At 39.0% G+C, this 25,059-nt stretch overlaps 2 protein-coding genes across 6 annotated transcripts in view; one reads left to right on the forward strand and one right to left on the reverse strand.

Annotated features, from left to right (window-relative positions):
- The first annotated feature begins 861 nt into the window (after positions 1–861).
- Positions 862–9,900, forward strand: cdk5 (cyclin-dependent kinase 5). The gene is made up of 12 exons (XM_037085272.1): positions 862–1,182; positions 1,520–1,608; positions 1,700–1,767; positions 1,907–1,967; positions 2,050–2,106; positions 2,248–2,343; positions 2,536–2,610; positions 5,037–5,133; positions 6,322–6,391; positions 6,560–6,620; positions 6,723–6,803; positions 7,033–9,900. The coding sequence occupies exons 1-12, from the start codon at positions 1,146–1,148 to the stop codon at positions 7,117–7,119; spliced, it is 879 nt and encodes a 292-aa protein (XP_036941167.1). The 5' UTR covers positions 862–1,145; the 3' UTR covers positions 7,120–9,900.
- Positions 9,901–10,962: 1,062 nt separating this feature from the next.
- The window catches only part of asic1c (acid-sensing (proton-gated) ion channel 1c), a 35,228-nt gene continuing 21,131 nt past the window's right edge, over positions 10,963–25,059 (reverse strand). For 2 of the 5 annotated variants that reach the window (XM_037085267.1, XM_037085262.1), the window contains exons 4-11: positions 22,755–22,905; positions 22,593–22,649; positions 21,987–22,140; positions 21,653–21,744; positions 21,213–21,292; positions 19,745–19,816; positions 16,075–16,127; positions 13,236–14,958 (exon numbers count right to left, since the gene is read on the reverse strand). In XM_037085267.1, coding sequence (XP_036941162.1) covers positions 14,880–14,958; positions 16,075–16,127; positions 19,745–19,816; positions 21,213–21,292; positions 21,653–21,744; positions 21,987–22,140; positions 22,593–22,649; positions 22,755–22,905 — 738 coding nt within the window. In that variant the 3' untranslated portion in view covers positions 13,236–14,879. Of the gene's footprint in view, positions 12,985–13,235; positions 14,959–16,074; positions 16,128–19,744; positions 19,817–21,212; positions 21,293–21,652; positions 21,745–21,986; positions 22,141–22,592; positions 22,650–22,754; positions 22,906–24,843; positions 24,972–25,059 lie in introns of those variants that run through there. The other 3 variants (XM_037085263.1, XM_037085266.1, XM_037085265.1) reach the window with 3 other exon arrangements.

A 25,059-nucleotide genomic window follows, 5' to 3' on the forward strand; every position in this document is an offset into this window, starting at 1 on the left:
ATCGGCAGTACGACTCTAAAGGACAAGTTCACCAATTTGAAACTGAAAATGACGTCATTATCTACTCACCTTCGTTATGATGGAAAATCGGGGAAGTTTCTTAGTCTGCAAAACATTTCTGGAGCTTCACAGCAAAACAGTGTTGAAGCATTTGCCTAGGTAACTGGAGTGGATGGGGACTTCAAAAAAGTTATTAGGTATTATTATGTAAAATGGATAATGGTTTAAAATATACAAAAATTAATAAGAAAAACATAAAATGCGTCCATACAGCTGCCGTAAAAAAGAGATCTAAAATGTTATTTACACCTTCCGACACACAGTCGAACATATGCACCCACTTAAGATAGGGTAAGCATCTTAGCTTAGCAGCTAAAGTGAACATTTTGGCTTTAAAAAGCGTGTAAATCTGTTTGCAGAGCTTCCAATGACTGGAATTGCGCCAGAGGGGCTGTGTGGAGCCATTTTGTGCTTTTTTTTTTTTTTTGCATTGTTTTCCGCATCTACTCATGTTTTTTAGGAGCATGCTGTGAAGCTCCAGGAATGTTTTGTGGACTATAAAAATCAACTTTCTATCAACATGGGAGTGAGCACAGAATAGCTGAATTTTACATTTTGGGTGAACTGATCCTTTAATATCCCTTTTGACGACAATGTCTTTGGCGAATAAAAGCCATCACTGGTCATTAATTATATTTTGTGCCTATATGCTAAATAGAACAAGTGAAAAAGCTAATTTTTAAACATTAAACAGGCAGATTAGGTTACACATTCTGCAAAGTATGTGGGTCTGAGGATGAATATTGTACTTGACCAAATTAACCATCTAGATACAGCTGTTTTCTCCTTACAATCTAAAGCTGCCATAAAATCTCCTCGAAGAGAATAAAATTGCTCCGAAAATGTCACAGCATCCCACAATGATCTGGTATGTTTGGCCTGGGTTTCAGCCTGTGCTGCACTTCATCCCCTGGCCTCTAGATGACCAACAAGAGGAGAAGCTTTGCTCTTGCAGACCGACCAGGAGCAGCAAGTGAAGATAGCTCGAAGCTAACGCTAGCTATCATAACATTATTTCCCCCCGTTTGGGGCTTTAATCAGTCATTGGTTGCTAGCCCGTTAAAGGCTGGCTTCACTGGCCAAACATGCAGAAATATGAAAAGCTTGAAAAAATCGGAGAGGGTAAGTTTCGTCCGCTTTTTAAAAAATAAAGTTAATATTAGCTAGTTACCCTGGTTTGCTAAACTAGCATGCAGAGCTAGCTAACGTTAAAGCTCGATTGTAAACCTTATGCTTGCTGTAATTAATTCCCTGGCTGGTTTAACATATACAAGTCAGTGTGTACATGTTTTACTTGCACATTAATATGTTGATGCCAAGATTTGCCATAGTGTTTCTGTCTGACAGCTTGTTTCGACATAAGTACTAGCTACAAGCTAACCCTAGCACCTCTGAACGTAGCTATGCTCATTCATCAGTACGATAACTGAGATTGAACTTTACGTTATCTGCCTCGCAGGTACATATGGGACAGTTTTCAAGGCGAAAAACAGAGAAACCCATGAAATTGTGGCTCTGAAGAGGGTGAGGTTGGATGACGACGACGAGGTTTGTTTTCATTGTAATGTTTTAATTCCATCTAATGCTAGCAAGCTGTTAGCATGCTAGTGCTAATATAGCTGGGTGTCATTTCTTTCAGGGGGTGCCAAGTTCTGCCCTGAGAGAAATCTGTCTGCTGAAGGAGCTAAAGCATAAAAACATTGTCAGGTCAGTCTGCAGCCCGAGCTGCAAGTCAAACTTGTTATTATTTGGGAGAAACAGGTTGTCTTTCACTGTGTCACCAAGCAGTTTGCATTTAATCCCAATGTCAACAAGCATCAACTTAAAGCTGCTCTGTCTCCTCCAGACTACATGATGTTTTGCACAGTGACAAGAAGTTAACCCTGGTTTTTGAATATTGTGATCAGGTGAGATAGAGTCACCCCAAAACACACCATATGTTTCAATGTATACCTTCTCTGGCTAATGTGTGACTTTTATCATCTGCAGGACTTGAAGAAGTATTTTGACAGCTGCAATGGAGATCTAGATCCTGAAACTGTGAAGGTAAAGTAAAACATCCAGGAATAGCCAATGAAAAGTTTCACCAAGAGCAACGCGTGCTGCATGAACAGCCTGTGATTGCCATCGATATGTCAGCTACCGTCAGGTGTTTTCTCTCTAAAACCCCCCCCTCTCTCTTTGCAGTCATTCATGTACCAGCTGTTGAAAGGCCTCGCTTTCTGTCACAGTCGAAACGTTCTTCACAGAGATCTGAAGCCGCAGAACCTCCTCATAAACAGAGTGAGTGTTTAGACGCATTTGGACTTTGACTTGGTGGCTGGTAAATGTTCTTAACTGTATGAGAAGATCATTTGAGGAGGGCAAAAGAAAACAAAGCTGTAAATTTAAATGAGTAACAGTATGTGTGAAACATACTGTTAAGGCTGTGTTAACGTCGCCCATGAATATATGATTACTTGTGTCTGTCTGCAGAATGGAGAGTTGAAGCTGGCTGACTTTGGGTTGGCTCGAGCCTTTGGCATTCCTGTCAGGTGTTACTCAGCAGAGGTAGGTTGTACTTCATTAACACAGCAGGTGCTAATGACTGACTTGTTTCATCTGTGTGACATTCACATTGGTTTTTGGCACATTAACCATCTGAAGAGAAACATTTGACTGCTATCGCGGGCTTCTAACTAACAATATGAAGAGATTTGTGCTCTTGACCAGGCTGTCATTGAAGCTGTATTATGTCTATTTTGTGACTTTATTACATATTAATTAGTCTGTTTAGCTTTTTTTGTGTTTTTGAAGAAGTTTAGGGAATTGCAACAGAAATTTCATTACACAAACTTGTGTTGTGTAACTGATACATGGTCAGTGTCAGACTTTTCATACGCAAACCACTTCCATGCTTCAGAAGAAGCAACTCCACAAACCTTAACCAAACCTGTCGTGTTCATTCCCCTCCGCGTTTGTTTGTCTTGCATTCATGCAATTTCCTGCCTAAAGCCATGCAGAAGAATACAAAGTGTCGCCCAAATCATGAAAAGACTTTGACCTGCGACCCAGTGATAAAAACTATAAACATTTTATCAAAGGATTACCATTTTTTCTATTTTGAATGATGTTTCTCAGCCCCTATGTACTTCTAGTTATGAAACTGAATAATATAATAAAAGGTCAGGTGCTGAGACGTAAGTGAGCAAAAATGAAAAGCACTGCAGATGAACATACGCACGGATGATATTGCATATACTTCCTAATAGATGACACTCAAACCGCAAGACCAAAAGATGGTGTTGTGCAGTGCCACTTTATCCTGAAGAAGAGCAGTGTTTGGTGCATTACATAAGCCATTTCATATTAATTGAGCAATATTTCAGGCTGGACAACATGATCTGAAAATCTATATCTCGGTGTTAAAATTAATATCAAAATACGGCGCAGCAGTAGCAATCAACTAGCAAACTGCAGCAACAATTCCAGATTCATGGATACGTCAGCAATGTTCAGTATGTATCGGGGACACCCAGTTGTGTTTTTACTCATCTGAGAACAGTCGATGTCCTCAGTTTGTTTTCTCCGACATCCTGAATCAGCTAAATTAGCGACAGGGGATAGGGGGTAACACACAGCAGCAAATCGCTTAAGTAGTGTTTTCATTTTGTTGTTGTTGCTGATGCCATCAAAGCAATGACAGGCGAGGCTCAGAAAGGTTTTAGTGGTTTTTGGTTGGCTGACCTAAGGGCCCGGGGAGCCAGTCTCAAGAGGGGACATTTGACCCAGGGTGACGCCGCTGATCTGAAAATGTAATAAACAGAAAACCTAGAGGGGAACAGAGCTTGAAGTGAGGTCATTTTAAAAGGTCATTTCAGAGGATGTATTTCCCTGAGACTCTTCTGCCAGAAGAAATGAATGGATCCTGCAGTTATTTCACACTATATACAGAATGTGATACATAACACGCAGCACAGATTAATCACAGTGACTGAACTTCCTTTGATAGTATGGGGATTTTGTTTGAAGTTCAAGCATTATTTCCAGCCAAGTCAAATCCCCAAAGATCCAAGAAAGAGTGGAGTTCATCAGTGTTTCCTTTTTTATCAAGTTTTTAGAAAGACTCAAAGTTAAAGTGAGGCAGTAACAGTGGCTTAATTGAAGCGCAAAAGCATTTTTCATGCAAGAAAGAGTCCCCCACACTAATTTGGAAGTTCTGCTGCAATAAACCAGTCACTGAGATGAGTTAAAAATGCCCTAAAACCCACAGGTGGCTTTGAAACAGAGTGCTCGAGGATGTGTTGTAAAGGCACTAGAACACGCTCAATTTATGTCTCTGTGCGTCACTTTTTTTTTGTAAATAAGAAATGAACTCTGCAAAAGTTCCTGACTTCACCACTTTTGAAACTACTCAACAGCTTAACAGTACATTAATGTCATTCCAGGTGGAAGATTCACAATTTTACTCCTCTGTTTCTCTGTAGAATTACTTATGAAAAGTTTGCAGGTGGTCTCGTAATTAACTTCTGTACTTCTGTTCAACTTCTGTTCTGAGTTGAACTTTTAAACTTTCCAAGCTGCGACAAAAGCACTGCTCTCAGTCAGCCCACACATTCTCTCTGAGGAATGGAACTTTTCTATAGTTTAATTTTATGATTTTTTTTATTTTTTATTTTTTTAACACTGTTCCATCCATGCGCTTCCTCACCTAACACAGTCTCATGTAACCTGGAAAAGTAGATGTCTGTAAAACAGTTAATTAAGCTGCAGTTTGTTAAAATGTCACAAAGGCGTCAAGGGAACCAGAGAGCTGATGGAAGTTGACTGTTTACTGTTGGTGGCAGTGCTTGTACAATTAGTGTCAGGACAAAATAACACCCACCTGAGAGAGCTGTCATCAACACAACGGCTGAACGTTGTTAACATCAGTTTGGTCGTGATAACTGCTGTAATCGATCCAAAATCTCACGCTTTACTCTGCTGTTTGTTTGTAGGTGGTGACACTGTGGTATCGGCCTCCAGATGTGCTGTTTGGTGCTAAACTTTATTCTACCTCAATTGACATGTGGTCTGCTGGATGCATATTTGCAGGTTTGTTAAACTGCTTTTTTCTCACTTGAAGCACAATCCCAGCATCCGCACTGAAAGAGTTACAGACACTCGTTACCAGTAAGTCCGCGAGGGTTTAGGTCTGTCTCTCTGCCAAATCCTCTAGGAGAGCTCTCTGGCAGACAATTTCAGCCCTTAATGTAGTCCTCTTATGGTCCTTTATCGATTTTATTCTTTTATTTATCTCAGTTTTTACCTTACTTTGCCTCTTGCTTTCTTTTTCTATGATCTTGCCAGTTTTATGGCTTTTGTTCCTTTTTACTTATAATGACTCATATTGTCTTTTTACATTTTCTGTCCTGCCTTCTCACCTTAGAATTGGCTTCGGCTTGACTGTTGAGTTTCTTCTGTATATTTTCCTGAGTTTCCTGCTTTTACTTGGTTGTCAAAGCACGTTGCAATCTTGTTTTTAAAGGTTCTATATAAATAACGTTTATTATTATACTTACTGTTATTATTTATGGGAACTTTGCGGATGTCAGCATTTCTGCAATCTGTAATTGCTACAAGTCAATTTCTACTTTCCATTCAACAAATAGTTCTATAAGTTAGAAGTTATGAAATAACAACAAGAACTAAAGTTACTTGTCATGTTTAATCGTATCCGCCTTGCTCTAATCCTGCGGCAAACCGAGCAGTACATAATCAGAGTTTTCTTCCGCATCCTCTAACACTGCCCAACTGAATTCCTGTTTGCAGGATAACTGAGAAGTTTGCCTGGTTCTTAGCTCATAAGCGTCTTTACCCGCCACCCACTGCATTATGGCGAGTGCCAGATCGGTATTGTCAGTGTGCAGCTGTCAACACAGATGAGAAAGAAGTGAGATGACTCACTCTTTAGCGTCTAACAGCATCAGCTTAGAGAAACAAAAATGTGTGTTAATTTCTTTTGTTGGGCCCTAAAAATGTGCAGCTTGTAGAGTAAGGCTGGCCAGGACTGACAGAAATGTTCTTATTTTTATTTGAATCTTTAGTGTTGTTATCCTGACATGATTTGACTTATGCAAACACTTTGTTGTACATGTTGTTAGTAGTTTTGTGGTTCTGTGTGCTCACGTGTCATGTGGGCTTGACTCTGTGTGTTTTCTGATGAATATGTAGAAAAGTGTGTCCATCAAGCCATTTTCAAAGTATTAATCGTATTTCATTTTGATTTCTTGTCCCATTCAGAGCTGGCTAATGCTGGAAGGCCTTTATTCCCCGGGAACGACGTGGACGACCAGTTGAAAAGAATCTTCAGATATCTTTTTTTTGGACAACTGCAGTAGGTATTGATATTAGGGACCAATGAGGTGTGTTCAGACAGAATTATTGATCTAGTCTGTGATCACCGATGTACAAACAGTGAGTCTTAACAGGTTGGACACAGCCCTCTGTTTCAAGAAGTTTTTCTTTAACCACTCTGTACATTGTTGGGTACACCGACTGAAGAGCAGTGGCAGACGATGACAAAACTCCCCGATTACAAGGTAAATTATTACCCATGGTGGATGGAGTATACACCATATGTTGCTGTCTTTTTCTGTTTCTCTCCCTTCCAAACTATTTACAGATTCCTTTTCTGCCTGCAGCCATATCCCATGTATCCAGCCACCACCTCACTGGTGAATGTGGTCCCCAAACTAAGTAGCACAGGACGAGATCTACTCCAGGTACGGTCACTTTTAGCTTGCCAATAGAATAAATGGGTTACCAGCAAATATTACTGTCATTAATGGTTCTTTTTCATTTTTGTCTATGTTCTATGAATGTTTGCACAAATAGCTCAATAACTTAAGCTAAAATGACCCACCAGATATTGCTCATCTATCTTCCTGCTTGTAACAAATTGTGATATTGCTTTTTTCCCCGATTCAAATTGTTTCCTTTCCTCTTGCCCAGAACCTGTTGAAATGTAATCCTGTCCAGAGGATCTCTGCAGAGGAGGCCTTGCAGCACCCTTACTTCGCCGATTTCTGCCCACCCTAAATGCTAAATTGCCTCTCACTAAACTTCAGCCGCCAGAATCAATCATCCTTCCATCCTTCCCTCTGCTGGGTCATTAGGACCGGTCCCCGACAAGGCAAATCCCTCACTGGTTTTCAAGCACTCCCTCCCCTGCTTTAATTCTGCTGTGCCTCTGTGTGGAACAAAGTCCTAGTGGCTCTGCAACGTTTTAGGTTCTTTTTAAGTTGCAAGCCTGTTTTAATTTGGTACACATACGCCTCCCGGTTAATTAGCACAAAATGCTGGAGGGTGCAGGATGTGTTGCATCAAATACATTTTATACCTGTGGAAATGGTTGTCAACAATAAGCCCCACTGCTCCAATAAGACTGAAATTAACATGTGAAGTTTGTTTGTTTCTAATAGCTGAGCGTGAATGAAAATAGACCCTTTTAAAACTTGGTGAATTCATTTGAGATACTAAAACTTCAGCTGTATCAGTTACTCAAACAGCCTCTTGAACATTATGGCTTCTGTTGATGTTGTGATGAAGTTTTGCCAATTAGCTTCCATTTTTACAAAGTCTTAACATCAGTGGAAACTGTAGACTGTCGACCGATACAGGAGTTCAGAAACTACGACGATGATTTATCAGCCAGTATTAGTTTTGTTCTTTGATGAGATCCATTTAAATTTGCTTATTAGATGATTGGCACTTCTCCTGTGCAGTTTGTTGCTGCTTGTCAGTGAAATTCTATGCTGGTACTGATACGTCTGTGCTAATATCCACTGACGTATTTGCTCTAAGCGGAGACTACAGTTTCCTGGGGCAGCTAACGCTACAATACCGTTTAATTAAAGAGATTGATTTGTAAGTTTTAGAACCACAAGTGAGCGACTCATTAGAAAGTTGTAAAGGCTTTAGCTCAATGTTCCTTTTAAGGCCCATATGTTATTTTTGTAACACCTCATTTTACACGTCTGTAATTTCATCAGGATATTTAACTACAGCATGTTTGTTGTTTGGTATTAATTATTGTTGCTAATTTCTTTCTTTGAAATAACTTTCCCAGTTAAATCTAATACTCAGCAGTTATTCTTTTATTACTGGAAAGATTTTTGCATTTGCACTAGGCTTGGCTGATACATATCATTTTATACCCTGATATTGTCCTGCTTAGATTTTGCAATAGATAATATCATCGTTATCTTCTCTGAGGTGCGAACAAACATGTCTGGTTGTTTTTATGCTTGTTTCCAGCAAAGACCACATGTAGCCTCATTTAAACCCCTCCGCAGACCATTTTCTCTTTAAACCCAATAGTCTGCCTCATTAACAAGCTCACAGTCATCTTAAAAACTAAATTGTCAGGGTCTGTATATCAAAGCGTAGCGTGCCTGCTGCTGCATCAGGCCACTGTGTTCACTTTTTTAGAATAAAAGCCCAAAGATGCAGTAACAGCTTTTGGATATTTGATATTTTGGAAAATATCACACGTGACAGCAAATATCTTGATATTCGATAATATCCAATATGAGCCCAAGCCTTATTTACACAAAGACTCTTGAGGTTAAACACCAATTAGTACCTAAACAAATACTTATTTTCTTGGGAAAGTTCCCAGGAAATTATTTTGAAATTACAGACCTGTAAAATATCCTTCTTTTTAGATTTTCTTTGTTTTTTTTCTTAGACCAGAACAGACTTGTAATACTGAAGTTTCACAGCACCAACATTAAAAACTCTCTGTCCCACTACCTGTTACGAGATTGTACAATAGCACGGGAAGCTAATTTATCATTTTTCTTTATGCTCAGGCTTTTTATTTCCCTTTTTGTGTATTTGTCTTTTTGTCTTTTGTGCACTTTGTAACTGACAGTTTAATTTTAAATCGTCGAGTTATTAATATTATTAAATATGTTGAACACTGACAGCCAGGATTATAGCCGGTTATCAATAAATGGGCCAATATATACAGTAAATATATATGTTAATGACTAGTGGACCATTAGTGACACATTCATTGTTTTCATTGTCATTATTGTACTAATAGCTTTTTTTCTTTTTTTAAAAATGCTTTTGTAATAGTTAAATTAGAGCTGAAAAAAATCCACTGATAATCTGTATTTTCATGATTGTTTTGCACCATTAGCTGTTTTCCATTTGGTTACTTTATATTAACATGGTTAACAGCTTGCAGTGTTATTTTACTTCAGATTGTTACAGTGCTACTCATCCCATAAAAGCCTACATAATGAGCTGTTTGAAGTGACTGTGTTAACAGGGAAATGACTTATTTTTCATTTAGTTGATGTAAGACATGATAATGGATGCATGTATTTATTAATGATGGAATGTCTGCTCATGGTTTGTTTTGCATTCTTTTAATGTAGCACCGCTTCGTTTGGTACAGGAACTCTCCTTTTTGAATGACTTCATGATACTCGGATCTTTAGCGTTTAGCCGGCTCTTTTTAGGATTTAAAATGTTTTGAAGGTTGTGTGTATGCGTGTGTGTGGATTAAGTTATAATGACAAAAACACAGAAGCATTGCGCTCTCAGTATTTCATTATCTCATAGTGACAGAAGATTTCAGACCAACTGCTGTAGAGTTAGATTTCCATTTTGAATGATGAGTGGATTTTGCACTTTGCTAGTTTATTTGCTTTTGTTGGTAGAACTTGGGACAGATGTCAATGATTTTCTTCTGTGTATATTTCAGCCAATAAGACATAAATACATTTTTGCTTTTGAGATTTGAAGTTCATTCTTGACCTTGGGAGCAGTACTTGACCAAATTGTCTCTGTTCAACATAATCACAAGATCTCTCTCATCCCATTGGAGCCCCGTCGTCACGGAAACGATGTTCAGATTTTCTCATTCTTGTTGTCTTTAAAATTTGAGATTAAAAAGTTTATTCTCTGCAGAACAGTAGCTGACAAATTCATCTCGCCTCCAAAGTCCATTGATGTAGTCGCTGTTGTGAAGCTCTCCATCTTATCTGTGACAACTTGGCAAACTCAATCGGCAGAGAGAGATGGTGAGATATGATTTAGAGCTTCCTAACGGCTTCTACACAGAACCCTTGTGGGGAGAATCATTCATAAGTCACCTTGACTATTTCAGGAACATCTTTGTCAGATCTATGACGGACACATTTTAAACTGTAGATAAAAAGAATCCAGTAGACTCAATCTGGTCCTAATTTTTGCTTGTATTGTTGTCAGCTTCAGTGTACAACAGGCCAGTCCGTGTTTTGATTAAACTGAATATCCACTTTATTTACAGCACTTAAAAATAATATTTTCTCAAAAGAACTGTCTGTATAGGAACCAGAGTTTTAGAATAAATATATTATTATTAAAGCGCATCTCCACCAATTTTACACAATCAACAATTTTTAACAAGTCTTGGGGCGGTCTTACTGCATATGTGGAAGAAACAGTACAAAATCCCTTCAGTGATGTGGCTGAGTTGCATTATGGGTAATGTAGGAGCCATTTTTAAAAAAATTAAATATGCGTATCAAAAAAGGTGACATCTCCTGTTTTGTTTTTAACCATCTATAATGAGTCCAACAGTGTTAATACTGCTTTTCAAAACCTGGAGCATACGTTTCCCACAATGCCTCTCCCTTAAAGGGTAACTCCATTATTTTGAACATTAGAGGTCTTGTGGTCTTCTGATTAGTTGCCTCCAGTGATATCACTCAGTGGCTAAGTTGCATTATGGGTAATGTATGCTCCAGGTTTTAATAGCAGTATTAATACTGTTTGACTCATTATAGATGATTTAAACAAATGGTCCAAATAGATGCACCAGAACCAGAGATATAGGCTTTTTTTCTGACGTGTACCTTTTAAAAAAAAACCTGGCACCTACATTACCCTTAATGCAACTTAGCCACTGAGTGACATCACTAGAGGCAACTAATCAGATGACATGCAGCCACAAAAGCCTGGATATTCCTTTTTATCACACATGCAGTCATGCCCCACAAGACCTGTAATGTGTAAAATAGTGGCGTTACCCTTTAAGGGAGCGTCCATCAAACCAGCTGTAATGTGATCATCATTGAGCCAGTTACAATGTCTGGGCAGAAAATCCCTGCATCATGTCACCTTTATACAATTTAATTTGGCTTTTCATCTTAATTCAAAGTGTATAGATCTAATTAATCTAAAACACACATTTGACGCTAGCACTTTTTTCCAGCATTAGGTTGGACACCTGTTTTATCTGACTGGGGTGCAGACTAAAGGAAATGACAGCTTGCGTTTAACCAAAAACTAGCTTGTTAGTGAGATGTCACTGTTGGATTATATTTTATCAAACACACTGATGAAACAACACAGTACATGAAACGAGCGCAGCAGAAAATGCCAGATAGGTGGGACCCATGGCGTTAACACGATGCACTCGTGACTGAAAATGACAACAGAAAAGAAAAACAAGTTCTTTTTCATCTGCCGTGCAGATCTGCACATGTAGGATCACATCGCTCAGTGTGGAGGTCATAAAACGTCCTCAGGGCCTTTTAAGTGGCACAGTTTGGTTTGGAATCTGACACGCTCATGACCATTTCACTTAAGACTGACTACGTTACACATAGTTAATTGTTATTAACTATTTAATGTACAGTTCAGAGTTAAAATCACATATCTACAATAAAATGCACATAAAGCACGTTAGAGCCAGATGAAGCAAGCTCAGTTCCCCAGACGTTTGTGCGCATGAAAACCTTGATGTCAGAACCAGCCTTGAAGGCACATTTCACTTCAAGCCACGTTACATTTATTTATTACCCTACAGATTGACAGAAAGATAATACAGTTTCCCTACATCTGCACTGCATTCTTTCTTTCCTTTTTGAGTTTTGCATGATCCCAAGCCTGGTTTGACTATTTTTCTATTATGCTATAAAGATTCAAGATGTGGTATCACGTGATGTGGAGAACCCTCATTTTGATTCATCTGGCTCCAAAAATACATTTTTGGACCTTACAAAGTGAATAGCATGGCTAAGATTACATTAAGAGACCAGAGATAATACTGTAGGAATACACAATGGTCATGCAGGGAAGAAAACAGGGCGACTGATGTGACATAAACTGTCAACTGTTAAATAAAAATAGGTCAAATCTAGGTGTCGGGCGACAAGAAATATATAGGATACTGTTCTCTACTTGGCCGTAACTATGTGGTAAATATCAATTGAGCACAAACAGTCCAGTTAATAGTTCCTTCCAGCTCACATACAGTCTGCTTTTTCTCTGACTGGTAGTAAGGCAGGGGGTGGGGAGAGAGAGGTAAAGACCCAGGACATTTTCACAAAGCCTTCATCCACAGTTTTGCGGTAAATGCTGGGTCACTTTTCTGCTTTTTTAAACCCGACAACGCTACACACACGCACACACTCGAGAAAATCATCAAGGCAATGCAGCATCATCAGAATAGCATCATTGCGTAACATGAATTGGCCTCCGTGTCCCTTTTACAGCTGTTCAGTCACCGTCCGTTCCAGCTGTTAAATATGTCATGAATTCAAAAAATGGGGACCCAAAATATTTTTTTTCTTCACGTCAATTTGAACAGTTGAATCTGAGTCAGTGCACTTATTGCTGATGACAAACTGCCACTGATTCACCCTTTTTTTTTTTTTGTTTCCTGAAAAGTAACATGGATAGAAAGTCTCTTCACGAGGTGATCGCTCTCTGCCTCCTCTCGGAGTATTTGCTTCTATTATAATCATTAACGATTGAGGGGCAGTGAACACTCCACGTGTTAACAGTGTGTGTAGCTAAAACAAAGAGCCATGTAAGGTAGTCACAACCATAGACATCCGGTCGTTGGCTTTTCAAGTGATGGCTGATCTCCAAGGGTTTGTGCTTCACATCAACAGTCATCTAATACACAGACAACAGAGTAATAAAGCTACAGTGTTATGAACACCATTTACTTGATTGGCATTGTTATACTTGAAAGTTTCACATTTATAAAAACAGAATGGTTCTCTGGATTCCCAGTATTTATAGTGAGGATATGCACCTACAAGTCCACGACAACGTAGTGTCAAGGATTTAAATAGCAGTGGACATTAACTGTAGAGGAAGTAGACTCACACGAAGAAGATAAGAAGGAAAGTTGTGTACGTGGGTAAGATGGGTAAATATATTGTTTATTATACTTGATCATTTATACATCACAAACTGTTATTTGTGACTTATTACACGTTCTGGAATAATAAGAATAAGAATAATAAAAGGACACAATGGTTAAATTGTACAATGCATTTCTGTTATAAACCAATTGAAGTGAATGGGGCTGAGCTGCATGGTGTTTTTTTTTTTTTTTTTTTAATGTTTTGAGGCAATTCTCTTGATTCTAATCAAGTCTATTCACTCATTATAGTCACCAGAAACTCAAAGTCAGTCCACTCAGAAAGTCCAAATTCCTTCTGGTGTAAGAACAGATGAAGAAACAGTTTTTATCTATATATATCTATATTTATATATACAGTTAATAGATATATATATATTTATGAGTGGTATAGAATTTCTTCATGGCATTGATTTGACTGCGGGTATTTACAAATTTCTGTCAAGTTTAGGAATGTCACCGACAAGCCTTTTTTAAACTCCACTTATGTTCCATAGACAATAGATTACTATCACAGGGGATTGTGCTGATGAATACCTTTAAGACACTGTAATGAAAAATAGCTGGAATTGTTTTAAAAAGGCAAAAAGGAAAAGCCTGATTGTTTATCTTCTAATGTATTCAATGTAAATAAGGGCCAACTTCTACAGCAAGCTGCATGCTAGCGTTATTTTTTTTATGTGACAGTCAGCACAGCAAAATCACCCCTCCCCCACAAAAATGAGGAAAACAATAAAAATTGAAACGTCAGCTATATAAAGATAAAAAGATTACAATCAACAGCCTTTGTTTCGGCCTCCTGGTTGTCTTTTTTCTTTTTTTTTGTACCTTAACTGTGTGTAAAAAGTGACTTAAGTTAACAAAAACATCCAACTCTGTAGTGTCTGTTGTCCTGGGATCCACTTGAAACAAAACTAGATACTTGCATATATACAATCAAGTTCCTCCTCTGTTTTTAAATTGAATAAGCACAGTCGTCTAATTAATGAGGCAAAGCCTCATAGTAGCAAAAGGCAACATTAAACACTTGTCTCATGTTTTGATTCAGGTGCGAGAAGCTCTTTTAACCAACAATTGGCTCCTTAAAGTCGAGCAGATTTCTAGAAAGGCTCTCCTGTTCAAACTGGTGACAAGTATAAGGTCACTCGATACAGCATTGTTTCGATGCTGAAGACGTTAACACTTACAAGAAACTGCAATGCTACACATTTCAATCCACATGTATTCTTTTCATTTTTTTGGGATTGATGTACAGCAAAACTAGAGCAACAGTACTATGTAACTCATTTCACACAGGTCAGAAAGCCATTTGTTTTGGACACATTTATCTTCACTGATTGTATAACTCTTGAGTGAGAAGCAGAAACAAATCCACAAAATGAAACATGAATAAATTAACACTAATGCCTTGACATGGCAGTTAAACCTGAGTTCTGTTTTGGAAGTGGTCTCTTTTATTTCTGATGATAGTATTCTATTTCTATTCAGGCATTGATAAACTCTACTATACGTCTTGTGAGTTACACACTCTGCTAAATACATACATTATTTCACAGTTTGCTGTCAAGTTCCCCGGATGTGCCGCCACCCCACCCCACAACCCCTACTTTATGTCGTCAACAAGCAAACTCCTCAAAGTTGCCTAGAGTCGGGTGACGAGGTAACATGTTCGGCGTGAATCCGAGACTGTCCGAGTGACTCCGGAGGGTGTCACAGGTGCTCTGCAAAACAGAGGGGGAGGAAGGAGGGAAGACGAGTTCAACCGGGTTAAGGGAGGGAAGGAGGGGCGATGGAGGGGGTGACGATGGAGGACAGAAATGAGCCACAGGTAAAATGAATGCGACCAGGACAAATGTTGGGGGCGGGGTAAGAAAAACGTATGTGGCAAGGAGAAATTGAGCAGAAACACAAAATACATGAGGTTGATCACAATGATAGAAGGTATAATAAATGAATGACACAAACATATGTGGACAGCGATGAGGTGATGAACAAAAAACAGATTTGGAAGTTCCAAGATCAGCCACATCGCAGTGGAAAGAGAGTTTAAAGAAAAAAATCAGGGGGGAAGGTGGGGAAAAGATGAATGAGAGGAGGGAGAAGAGAAAGAAAACAGCATATTTTTAGTCCTGTTTTTTTTTTTTTTTTTGACACTAGCATGTTAAACTGTTAAATTTACGGAAGCTGAAAACAACCACATATGTCTGCAGTTCTCTCTATGTGCTCCGTGAGAAGATAACCACTGGTAGTCCCCATTGGCAACATTTTTTTCACTATTTCCAGCAGACAAAGAACCATTTGTATGTTGCGCAAACTCACTGCATGCAGACCTGCGATAACATCACAAAGTAATGCATCTAGTGATGTTATCTGGCGTGAGCCTCAAATGCATCGCCTCTAAATGGACCTCTGTGCTGCGGGGAAACAAATAGATCTCATGTGGTTCGGCTTTTTGTACAACAGTTCAATAAATACCTAATCTGTTTTCACAGGAGTACTGCGCTCTATCCTACAGGAAAAAAAAGATTCATTATTCAGTGGAAGGAGCAAGTTTTTTTTTTTTTTTTTAGTTTTTGCATTTTGCACATATTCATAATTTTTACTGGAGAATCCAACCAACTCGTGTCTTCTGTACAGAAACGCACCAAACTAACCTGATTTTAATAACGCTTGCTGCTGTAGAATAATCACCCCTCTTTTTAGTCGACCGTCTACTAAATACAACCAAATCATTTGTAAGCCACTGAGGAAATGATGTATGAGATGGTATCAAGTATGTATGAAAAGAGAGGGACAGCATGGAGAGGGGAGCATCTATTATCAATGGGGTGTGCTACCTGGGGGCATGATTAGGCGTGACACCAGGGCTGGTTGGGTTCTCTGGAAACTCCTGGAATAGACATGATGAAAAGAAAGATGGGTGAGGGTGACTGAAATGAAAATAAAAACACAATGCAAATGCTAGTAGTTAAAAAACTTGCGAGGGAGACACTGCAAGAGGTTGTTTTTCCCACCTCATTTCATTAGGAGGAGGAGGACAGGTGTTTGAAACAAGATAAAGAAGAGACGAGTTTTTTTCTAATAAGCCGGGAAAACAAAAAGACAATTACTGTCATCGGTAAGCGCTCCCCCGATCACTGAGGAGAACGACAGTCAAAACTTAAAATAGAGTCAAATAGACCACTAAATGCATTACTGTACTGTCGGTCTGTTTGAGTGGAGATGTGACAATGGACTTGTTGAAAAAAAACGTTTATTGAATATGAGAGAAAAGAAGTACGAGAAGATGGTTCATTGTAAGCAGGTGAGCATGACATGAATGGGAAAGAATACAGTAAATATCACACTATGTAAGACTTTAGTAAAAGCACGACATACTCGTCTTCTGCCACGTTTCATTTCTAAGAGGCTGATCCTCCACAAGCCGGACGGACTGCATTAAGCTCACACACAACTCTGCTGATTTCTTTTAATTTCTGTGACCACGTCTTTCAGTCTTTTTCCCTCCACACAAGCCGTCAAAACCAAAATCCCAAACCCGAGGCAAAGTGAGCATGCATCACACAATTCACATGCAGAGACAAACCCATGGCTTTTTGACAGATTTGAAAGAAAAGTTTGTCGGATTGCTGGAAATGAAAAAGTCTTGGGCTTGTGCGACACATCATGAGGAATTAGACCTTGCGTTTCCAAGGTTCTGCCAAAAAGACAGGATGCAGACTGGTAGATACAGTTCGCTCAGGGACAAAACAAAACGTCTGCGCTTAACAGAAATCTGCTTAAATGCTTTTGATGAAAACGGCACCAGAAACAAGTAAATGTTTCAGCTTACAATGAGCTGCAGAGAGGGATTAGTGGCTTTTAGCTGTTATTTGGACATGACCAGTGTTAGAATGAAGTTGATTAAGTGTTTTCTACACAATTAAGATCTGTTCACTGTGAAAGGAAAGTTAATTTGATGACAGTTATATTGGCGGGTCAACAACTTAAAAAAAACAAAAAACGTTTTAAACGCACATTACATTAAAAATAAACTGCAGGAAAGGAAAAACAGACCTCATGTGAATTAGAAATGGCCCCCCGACATCTGTTTTTCATGTTGTGCATTCATGTTGTGCATGTGGCTACTGAAGAAATACAGACTTTGTTTATCCCAAATACACAAAGTCTGTATTTCTTCAGTAGCCACATTCATTATATAGTTTGTAGCTGATTTCAGCAGTTCTTACAAATAGGAATAAAAAAGAAAACCTCTGCAGCTCATTTAGATAGGGGTAAAAATAGATCCTTTGTGGCTGTACTTAAATGGGACGACCTTTGTTGTTCCTAACCTTCTCTTGTCGTCACTTTTGATTGTCAATACAGCCGATCTGACTGCTGACTGCTGTCAAACATTATGAGCTGCAATCAAACATCTCACTTGTTCAGTTGTCTGACAGCAGAAAAAAGCTGTTTACAAAGAAAAACACAAATATGCAAACATGTCGATTCACACTGAACTTATATTATTCATGGCCTCTGTGTGCTGGATGAATTATGGTGGCAATATGCAGGGGAATTAGAGGTCTCCGAGTAATACTAGCCCTCTTCAAATAGGTCTTAATAGTGAAGACCAAGTTTAGTTTCAGATTCTCATATGTTTATAGTAGCGTGTAGGATATTCCACACACAAAAGGTTCTTAGAGAACATTTTTCATCATACCAATAGTTTGTGAACAGGTCAATGTCAGAAAACACGTCATATCTATTTTTTTTTTCTACTGTTTTTTTGTGTCATAGCTGCTAAGCTACAAAAACAGATTCAAAGCCAGCCTTTACAGTCAGTCATGACGGTATCTTTCTTTTCACTTTGTCTCTTGAACAGACAAATGGACAAGAAAGAAGACAGCAACTATACTTTTCAATTATATAAAAAATGGGACTTATGATGATCAAAGTGAGACAGCACATTAAATCACTTAAGGCCTCAGCATTTGATTTTTTTCCATTAACACATGGACAGATTTTAATACATTTAGTTACTTTATTTACTTACTGCTTTCATCTATTTTTCTAAAAGTATGCAGCTCAACATGTTCGTGAGGTACTATTGCTATAATAGGTTATCAACATACATAATCAAATTAGTATTTATACTTATATAAAGTAAATAAAGGACTTAGCATGGAAAATGAAATGGACCCAATCAGCTTCCTTGTGGGACTCCCCTGGAATTGTTTTTAACCATTTATTTGTATTCTTGCTTTGTTCTATTAGAGAACTCCTCCCACACAGGCTCTTGAAGTGAAAAACTATATATTTTAAGCTTGGCATTAAGAAAACCATAATCAGTAACATCACTTTTAAACCTGCCTTAAATTAATGAACTCAAGTATTTTTTTTCCCAGCACTGTGAGCTAATGGTTCTACAACTGCAGACTCTCCATCTTTTAGTAAGGGTTTGATTCAGCAGTATGTGATGAACATTTGCTGATTACTGCTATTAAGAAGGTGCATTTTGGTTATTAATAATTTCTTCCCTGCTCTGTATAAAGCTTACATAACAGTCTGCAGGGGAAGTGGAGGGCCGCAGTGTTAAACCGCTGGGCTCGACAAAATGCTGAGATTTAGGGCAGGACCGAAATGCCACACATTACTCTAGTTTTCATTTTCAAGTTAAAATGGGTTTTACTGCCTTGAAGGCTTTGAAAAAAAGAGTTGATCATGAAATGTTAATAAAACCTCCAGACCTGTTAATCTTGTTCTGCTTTCAGCTCATTCTTCTTTTCTCCCTTAGATCCACTTGGATTTTTAATTTGCTCTGATCACACAGCCAGACATAAAGCAGTATATATAAAGCCAGTACTAAAAAACAGCTATTTCATGCTCTAAGTGAGACGCAATTTTTTGATTGAACGTGAACTCAAGAAGCTACTGCACTACATAATGTGTAAATATTTAAGAGTGGATTGGTGTTTGGGTCAATTGAGGCAATACGAAGTGAATATAAGAGCAGTTTATGAGTCATGATGAAAATGTAATCGGTAACAGGCCAGACGATTCACTTGTGCCTGTCCATGAACTGTAGTTTTAAGGAAACCTGGTTAGTAAAACACTTGACAAACCACAACATGAAAAAAAGAGTATTTTTTTCTCCTTGTAAGTACTGATCAACTTTCGTTTTTTGCCATTACGAGGAAATGTGCTGATTCTCATATTCAATAAGTAAATAAAGAGCACTGTTTGTATACCATTAGATACACTGATTATGCATTCATACTGTGCAATAAAAACAATGTTTTTGAAATATTAATGATTATGTGTTTTAGCCCAATATGTCTTTCCTGCATGGGAAATTGAAACTAATGATGACAGTGTGCCATGGCTTTTGTTTTCTCTCTGGTGCTGTTCATTAAAAGCATTTTCCAGTGTTAGCAGACATTTTGTTGTTGTTGTTCCTGAGCTCATCTAATAACCACAACACATTAATTTCATTCAATCAGATGCATTCTGAGAGGCTAGAATTACCAGATTGTCGCTCTGACAACGCTGTGGTCGTTTCTTGCGTATGAAGTAACCCAAAACCTTATCCTTAAACACCTGAATGCAAAAAACACCAATTACACATTATTCACATATGGAAGATGTCATGGTCAGTGACATTAAGATTAAACATTGAGTGCAAATATATATTTATGTCTGGAAAATATGCTTATTCAATAGTCAAGAGAGATAAATGTGCAGTAAACATAAACAGCCAGCAGCACATTAGCTTAGATTAGCATGAACACAAGGGAAAACAGCAGCAATTAAACACTTATGTCTTGTTAATCTAATCCATACATAAACTGAAGTGCAAGAATGATTGTTGTTGAAAAGTCATGAAAGTTGTGGTTCTACGGGAAGCAATGTGCTGGACTGTAGCTGTCAAATAGACAAACAGTTTGGTCCCTGAGTCACAACTTGACATTATTACACTTCAATTTTTGTTGGCATGAAACAAACAAGTTCTAATTTAAAAGCTTTAGAGGTACTGGTGGGTAAGTTTTGTTATCTTAGGGTAGGGCAAGGCTAGCTCTTTACCTGTTTTGAGCCTTTAAGCTATGCTAAGCTAATAAGCTGCTGGTTGGGCCTGAAGATACAACCTGTCTTTCTAAATTAGCTTCTTCATCAAAATGTCAAACTGTTCCTTTATGATTAAACACATGCAGCACAAAGGTCATCTTTGGCCCAATCCCATGACACTCCTTGTGCGTTCATTGCGTGTTCATGCCTTTGGGTAGAGTATCCTGGTCCTTGCTGTGGGAAATGTCAGAGCTACATGGTCAACCTGTGTTTTTTTTTAAATAAAGGGTTATATGAACTCTGCAGATTGAGAGTATAATGGTTCTTGTTTGCTGATATCTTGTTTGCTAATTAGCTAGCTAATGTTACACTTTTAGAGCTGATTTGTGCATGACAGTCCTGCATTTCAATGCTGCATTTCCAGCTGAAAGGTAGGAGCACAGGTTGCTAGCGTTAACCTGAAAAGCACTGCCAGTGGTGGGGTAATGAAGCAGTATTTTTTATTTTATCTGCTGAATTAAAGTTGTAAATGATTCGTAAGCGTTTATTCTTTCTTGTCTCCATCAGATAATTAGCATTATGATAATAGCAGGATAGCCACAGTATTGCACAAGAAATTAGCGAAAAGACGGCATATTGGAAAAGTTCAGTCTTATCCGTTCATGTTAATGCCATCGACAACTACAGAAGTGGGTCTTAAAGGGTCTTATTTCATAGAGGGAGATTTCAACCACTGCCCCTTGTAAGTCTGTTCTGAAGGGCAGCGGGTTCACTCGAAAACAACTGCTGCAGTTCAAACTGGAGATGGGATTGAGCCTTTGACTTTTTCTACAAGGTATATAAACAAAAACATGTATAACAGCAAACTATTTACTTCTGCATTGAATAAGTGTTCAAAGTTTTGCATTATAGTTTACAACCAATCACTTACCTCATATAGATAGTCGAAGATTTCCAGTATTGTTAAGACACTGGCTCCGATAAACAGCCCCATCTGACCTCCAATGTCACCTAGAACAAAAGAGATGAACAGATATGGGCAGGTACAGTAATTGAACAATGGTGCATGAAACCATTCCCCGTGCTGTCACTCCCAATTCAGTATCTCTCACAGTAATCTGGGCAGAATTGTCAAAAGTGTCCATCCAGCCCCAGCTTCTCATCAGGCCCAACCCAGCTGCCCTTGCAAGAGCATCAGATTATGAAAATGTGTTCCGCCTGTTTCGGTTCAAAGAGGAGGGAAGCCTCAAAGCACTGGGCACAGTGAACACACGATGTGAAGTGTGTGGTGGGGGCACCGCAGAGAGTGCTGACACCGAGGTCAGTTGCACTTTTCAGTCACCGTGAACCTGCAAACTTTGAGAATCTTACCGAGGAGCCCTGCAATTTCATAGGCTTTCTTCTGCTCAATCTTCTCATAATTCAGAGCTTCAAAGAAGATGTCCAAGACCAATATATTTTCTCTGGAGAGGGAACAGACAAAAGCACACCCAAAAGAATTTTATTTCCGATGGTATTACATCACACAAAATGATATCTCACATATCCTGTGTAACTATCTTTCATTATTGTTACATTGAAGGTGAACGATGGAGACCCAGGTCATGCTATGCCACAGTACATCCATCCATCAACAGAAAAACAACAAAAAAAAAAAAGACAAGAGGCTGAGATCTGAATAACTGACTGCTGCCATAATACTTACCCAATATACTGCTCAGTTTTGTTGAATTTCTTAGCCAGATATTTAGCAGATGCCTTACTGGGGATCTTAACCATGGACAGCTCCTTGCCATAGCGAGTCATGTTGCAGGGGGTCTGACACACACAGTAATCGTTGTCTTTCTCTACCAAAAAGTCTGTGGATGATCAAAGTCATTTAAAAATATTGTGATCACTGCGAAGAATCAAACAAACCTGCACACTCAGAAGTTTCTGCTAAAAATGTCTCCACACACGACAGGAGAAAAAAAAAATACATTTGCTGCCATCGTTCACTTTCCATGAAAGCAAATAATGACTGAAGCTATAATACAGAGGGAGGAAAAAAAAAAGCTCTGTGGGATTTATTTGATATCAGCGAAGCATAGACACATCACAAATCTCCCTAATGGATTTTTTAAACAATAATTTTACTTTATTATTTTGCTTCAGCACTGTCTGGGATTAAAGCAATTCCGAGTTAAAGCTACAGAGGTGTTATATAGAAGTTAGAATAGTCTCATGCCTGTGCTGATGAACACTCGAGTGAATTAATGCAAAACTATCGCACTAACAATTGATACTTATGCAGTAAGGTGTGTGGGCTCACCTAAAGCTGGGTCAGCACAGTCTTTGTACTGCTCAGGAGTGCAAACTGTGGAGGTTCCTGTTTGAGATTGCATAAAAGTCAAAAATAATTACACAAACGGAAATGAGGAAACGCGTCTTGGCAACATATTTTAATCTGTCAAGCCTTTTTCCAAAATCATACCAGGCATGTGAACCATCCTGCAGTTGCAGTTCTCCAGCAGGTACCGGGTTTCACAGTCAATGCGGCAGGCGGTGATGCTGTACGTGGAGAAGAATTCAGAGTCTATGGGCGTAGACTTGCAATCTCCCCAAGGCGGAGGGAGGTACTGAAGCTGAAAGAGCAAACAGCACATGTTTTCCCTCAGTATATGGGCACGCAGGATAACAACAAATAAAAACATATTACAAGCCCGGTACAGCTCAAGTACAAAAGAGGACAACAAGCTGACAAAACCCAACAGAAAATGTCTCGAACATAAAAAAAAAATATATATATATATAATAATAATACAGAAGCATTTAAATGAAAATGCGCACTGAGACACTACTGGCACAAAAATGTCCAGTCGAAACAACATTATTGCTCATGTATAGCAGCAAGCAGACACCATGCAGAACATTACTGATGCAGGTCTAGTCCCCGGTAGGAAGCAGAATACCATGGGAATAGAGACAAGCTTAAGAGGAATCTGTAAAATATGTAGTTTCAGACAGGACACCACAATCAATGGACAAATTTTACAACCCTGAGAACAGAACTCAGAACAATAAACAGTTTACAGGTTTGTCGGATGAACGAACACATGAATTTAACAGACGTTATACAGAGCGTTACATCTTGTTTAATAGTAAATAATAAGTCCTAATGAATAAACGACTCTCCAGAAGCTAATGAAAGCATTTTTATAGTTGATTAACTATCTAAATGTTCTAATCTAAGCCCTGGAGAGTTTATTAAAACACTACTCTGACTGCATAACCCCTGTGAATTTAAACAATTTAGTGAAGATGTGGAGTTTGCAGTCTCATTAGAGGTAAAACTCTCATTAAAAGGTGAAGAGCAGGTCATTACAATTATGGGCAACTGAGGGAATTCTCAATGAATCCACTAATGAGGAATATTTAATGCCGGAATCTTAAGGTTTGGGTTTGCGCTAAACATTAGACCCATGGTGCTCGTCTTGTAATTGCAGCTTGATGTGCCCCGTGTGTGTGTGTGTGCGCACGCGCACACGCACACGCACACGCACACGTGTGGAGCACACGTGTGGAGCTTTCTTTTAACACTTTAAAAGAGCTCTTATTTTGGTGGACCTAACACACTGACAGTGAAGCACCAACAAGACTCTCAGTCCGTTTTTAAAAGTCTTGTTTACAGCAATTTATGGTAATGAATGCCCACTTCTCATTCTCAAGACAAAAACTAACCAATTATTTATGAGGGTCACCGATGCTTGCTTGGGCATTTGTGCATGTTGCTACTAATTGCAGTGGGAGCTAGCCAACAGTCAATGCCAAAGGCTTCTTCGCTGACAAACTTCACAGGGAAATGATAATGCTATTGTCACTGTAATTCTCAATCTTCTCCACTGGCTCTAACCTGGCTAACTCAGACAGTCCGAAGCTCATTAAGTCAATAAAAAGTGACAGAGATAGAGTGGAATTCACTGAAGGAGTGCACTTATACTAGTAAACATGATTAAGCCTTTATTGGACTCCATTTCTAGCCCACAGACTCTCATAACTGGAGTTACACTGGAAATAAAACCCCAGTGCAATAACTGCTTGACTTCAAACTGATGCCAGAGTCCTCGTGGGTAATAAAACCTAATGAATCACATTGTCTGGTCCCTCCAGATGACATTAAGTAGCGGTCCAGTGGATCGTCCCAAGAAGACATGAAAGTAAAACGAACAAAAGGAAAAGTGTCAACAGAACCATCCATGGCAGTGAAAGGGTAAAGCCAAACAACAGCCTTGATGTAGATACAGACTCGGATGGATTTGACTTAAAGCTGGAATGGAACACATTAGCTGCTCTTTACTGATATGTATTAAACAGAGACGACAATGACACACTGCTGATGTGGTTGCATGTCGTTGCTTCAGCCACACAGAGGAAGGGGACAGATGGATCCAGTCCCTGGGGAGGGAGGCAGGGAGGGAGTGGGGGACTAGCAGATGAAAGTGTAGGACTTAATGATGGAGTGTGTAGCTATTTAACAATACAGCATTTGTGGCATGCAGCAAGCCCAGACAGTCATACGCTACCCTCTGCTCTTGGGTGGAAACGAACGTTTGGAAGCCGGGGGCGACCCCGAAGCCCAGCTCATGGAGGAAAGGAGGCTCTGACTGAGTGTGAAGCTGTACCTTTATGCCGGCCTCATAGGACGTCTCATCTAGGGCGAGGGGGTGAGGGAACACAGCCCACATGATTATCAAAAATAATAAGAGGAGCAACAGCAAAGGCAAGGGGCGGAAAGCGGT

Source organism: Acanthopagrus latus, chromosome 21 (genome assembly GCF_904848185.1).
Source record: "Acanthopagrus latus isolate v.2019 chromosome 21, fAcaLat1.1, whole genome shotgun sequence".
Lineage (NCBI taxonomy): Eukaryota > Metazoa > Chordata > Actinopteri > Spariformes > Sparidae > Acanthopagrus > Acanthopagrus latus.

What these genes read in the sequence shown, in the direction of transcription:
- cdk5 (XM_037085272.1), top strand. Translation starts at nt 1,146, where the DNA reads ATGCAGAAATATGAAAAGCTTGAAAAAATCGGAGAGG. An exon ending in GCTTGAAAAAATCGGAGAGG is followed by an intron (nt 1,183 to 1,519) that starts GTAAGTTTCGTC and finishes TCTGCCTCGCAG; the next exon opens with GTACATATGGGACAGTTTTC. An exon ending in AGAACCTCCTCATAAACAGA is followed by an intron (nt 2,344 to 2,535) that starts GTGAGTGTTTAG and finishes GTCTGTCTGCAG; the next exon opens with AATGGAGAGTTGAAGCTGGC.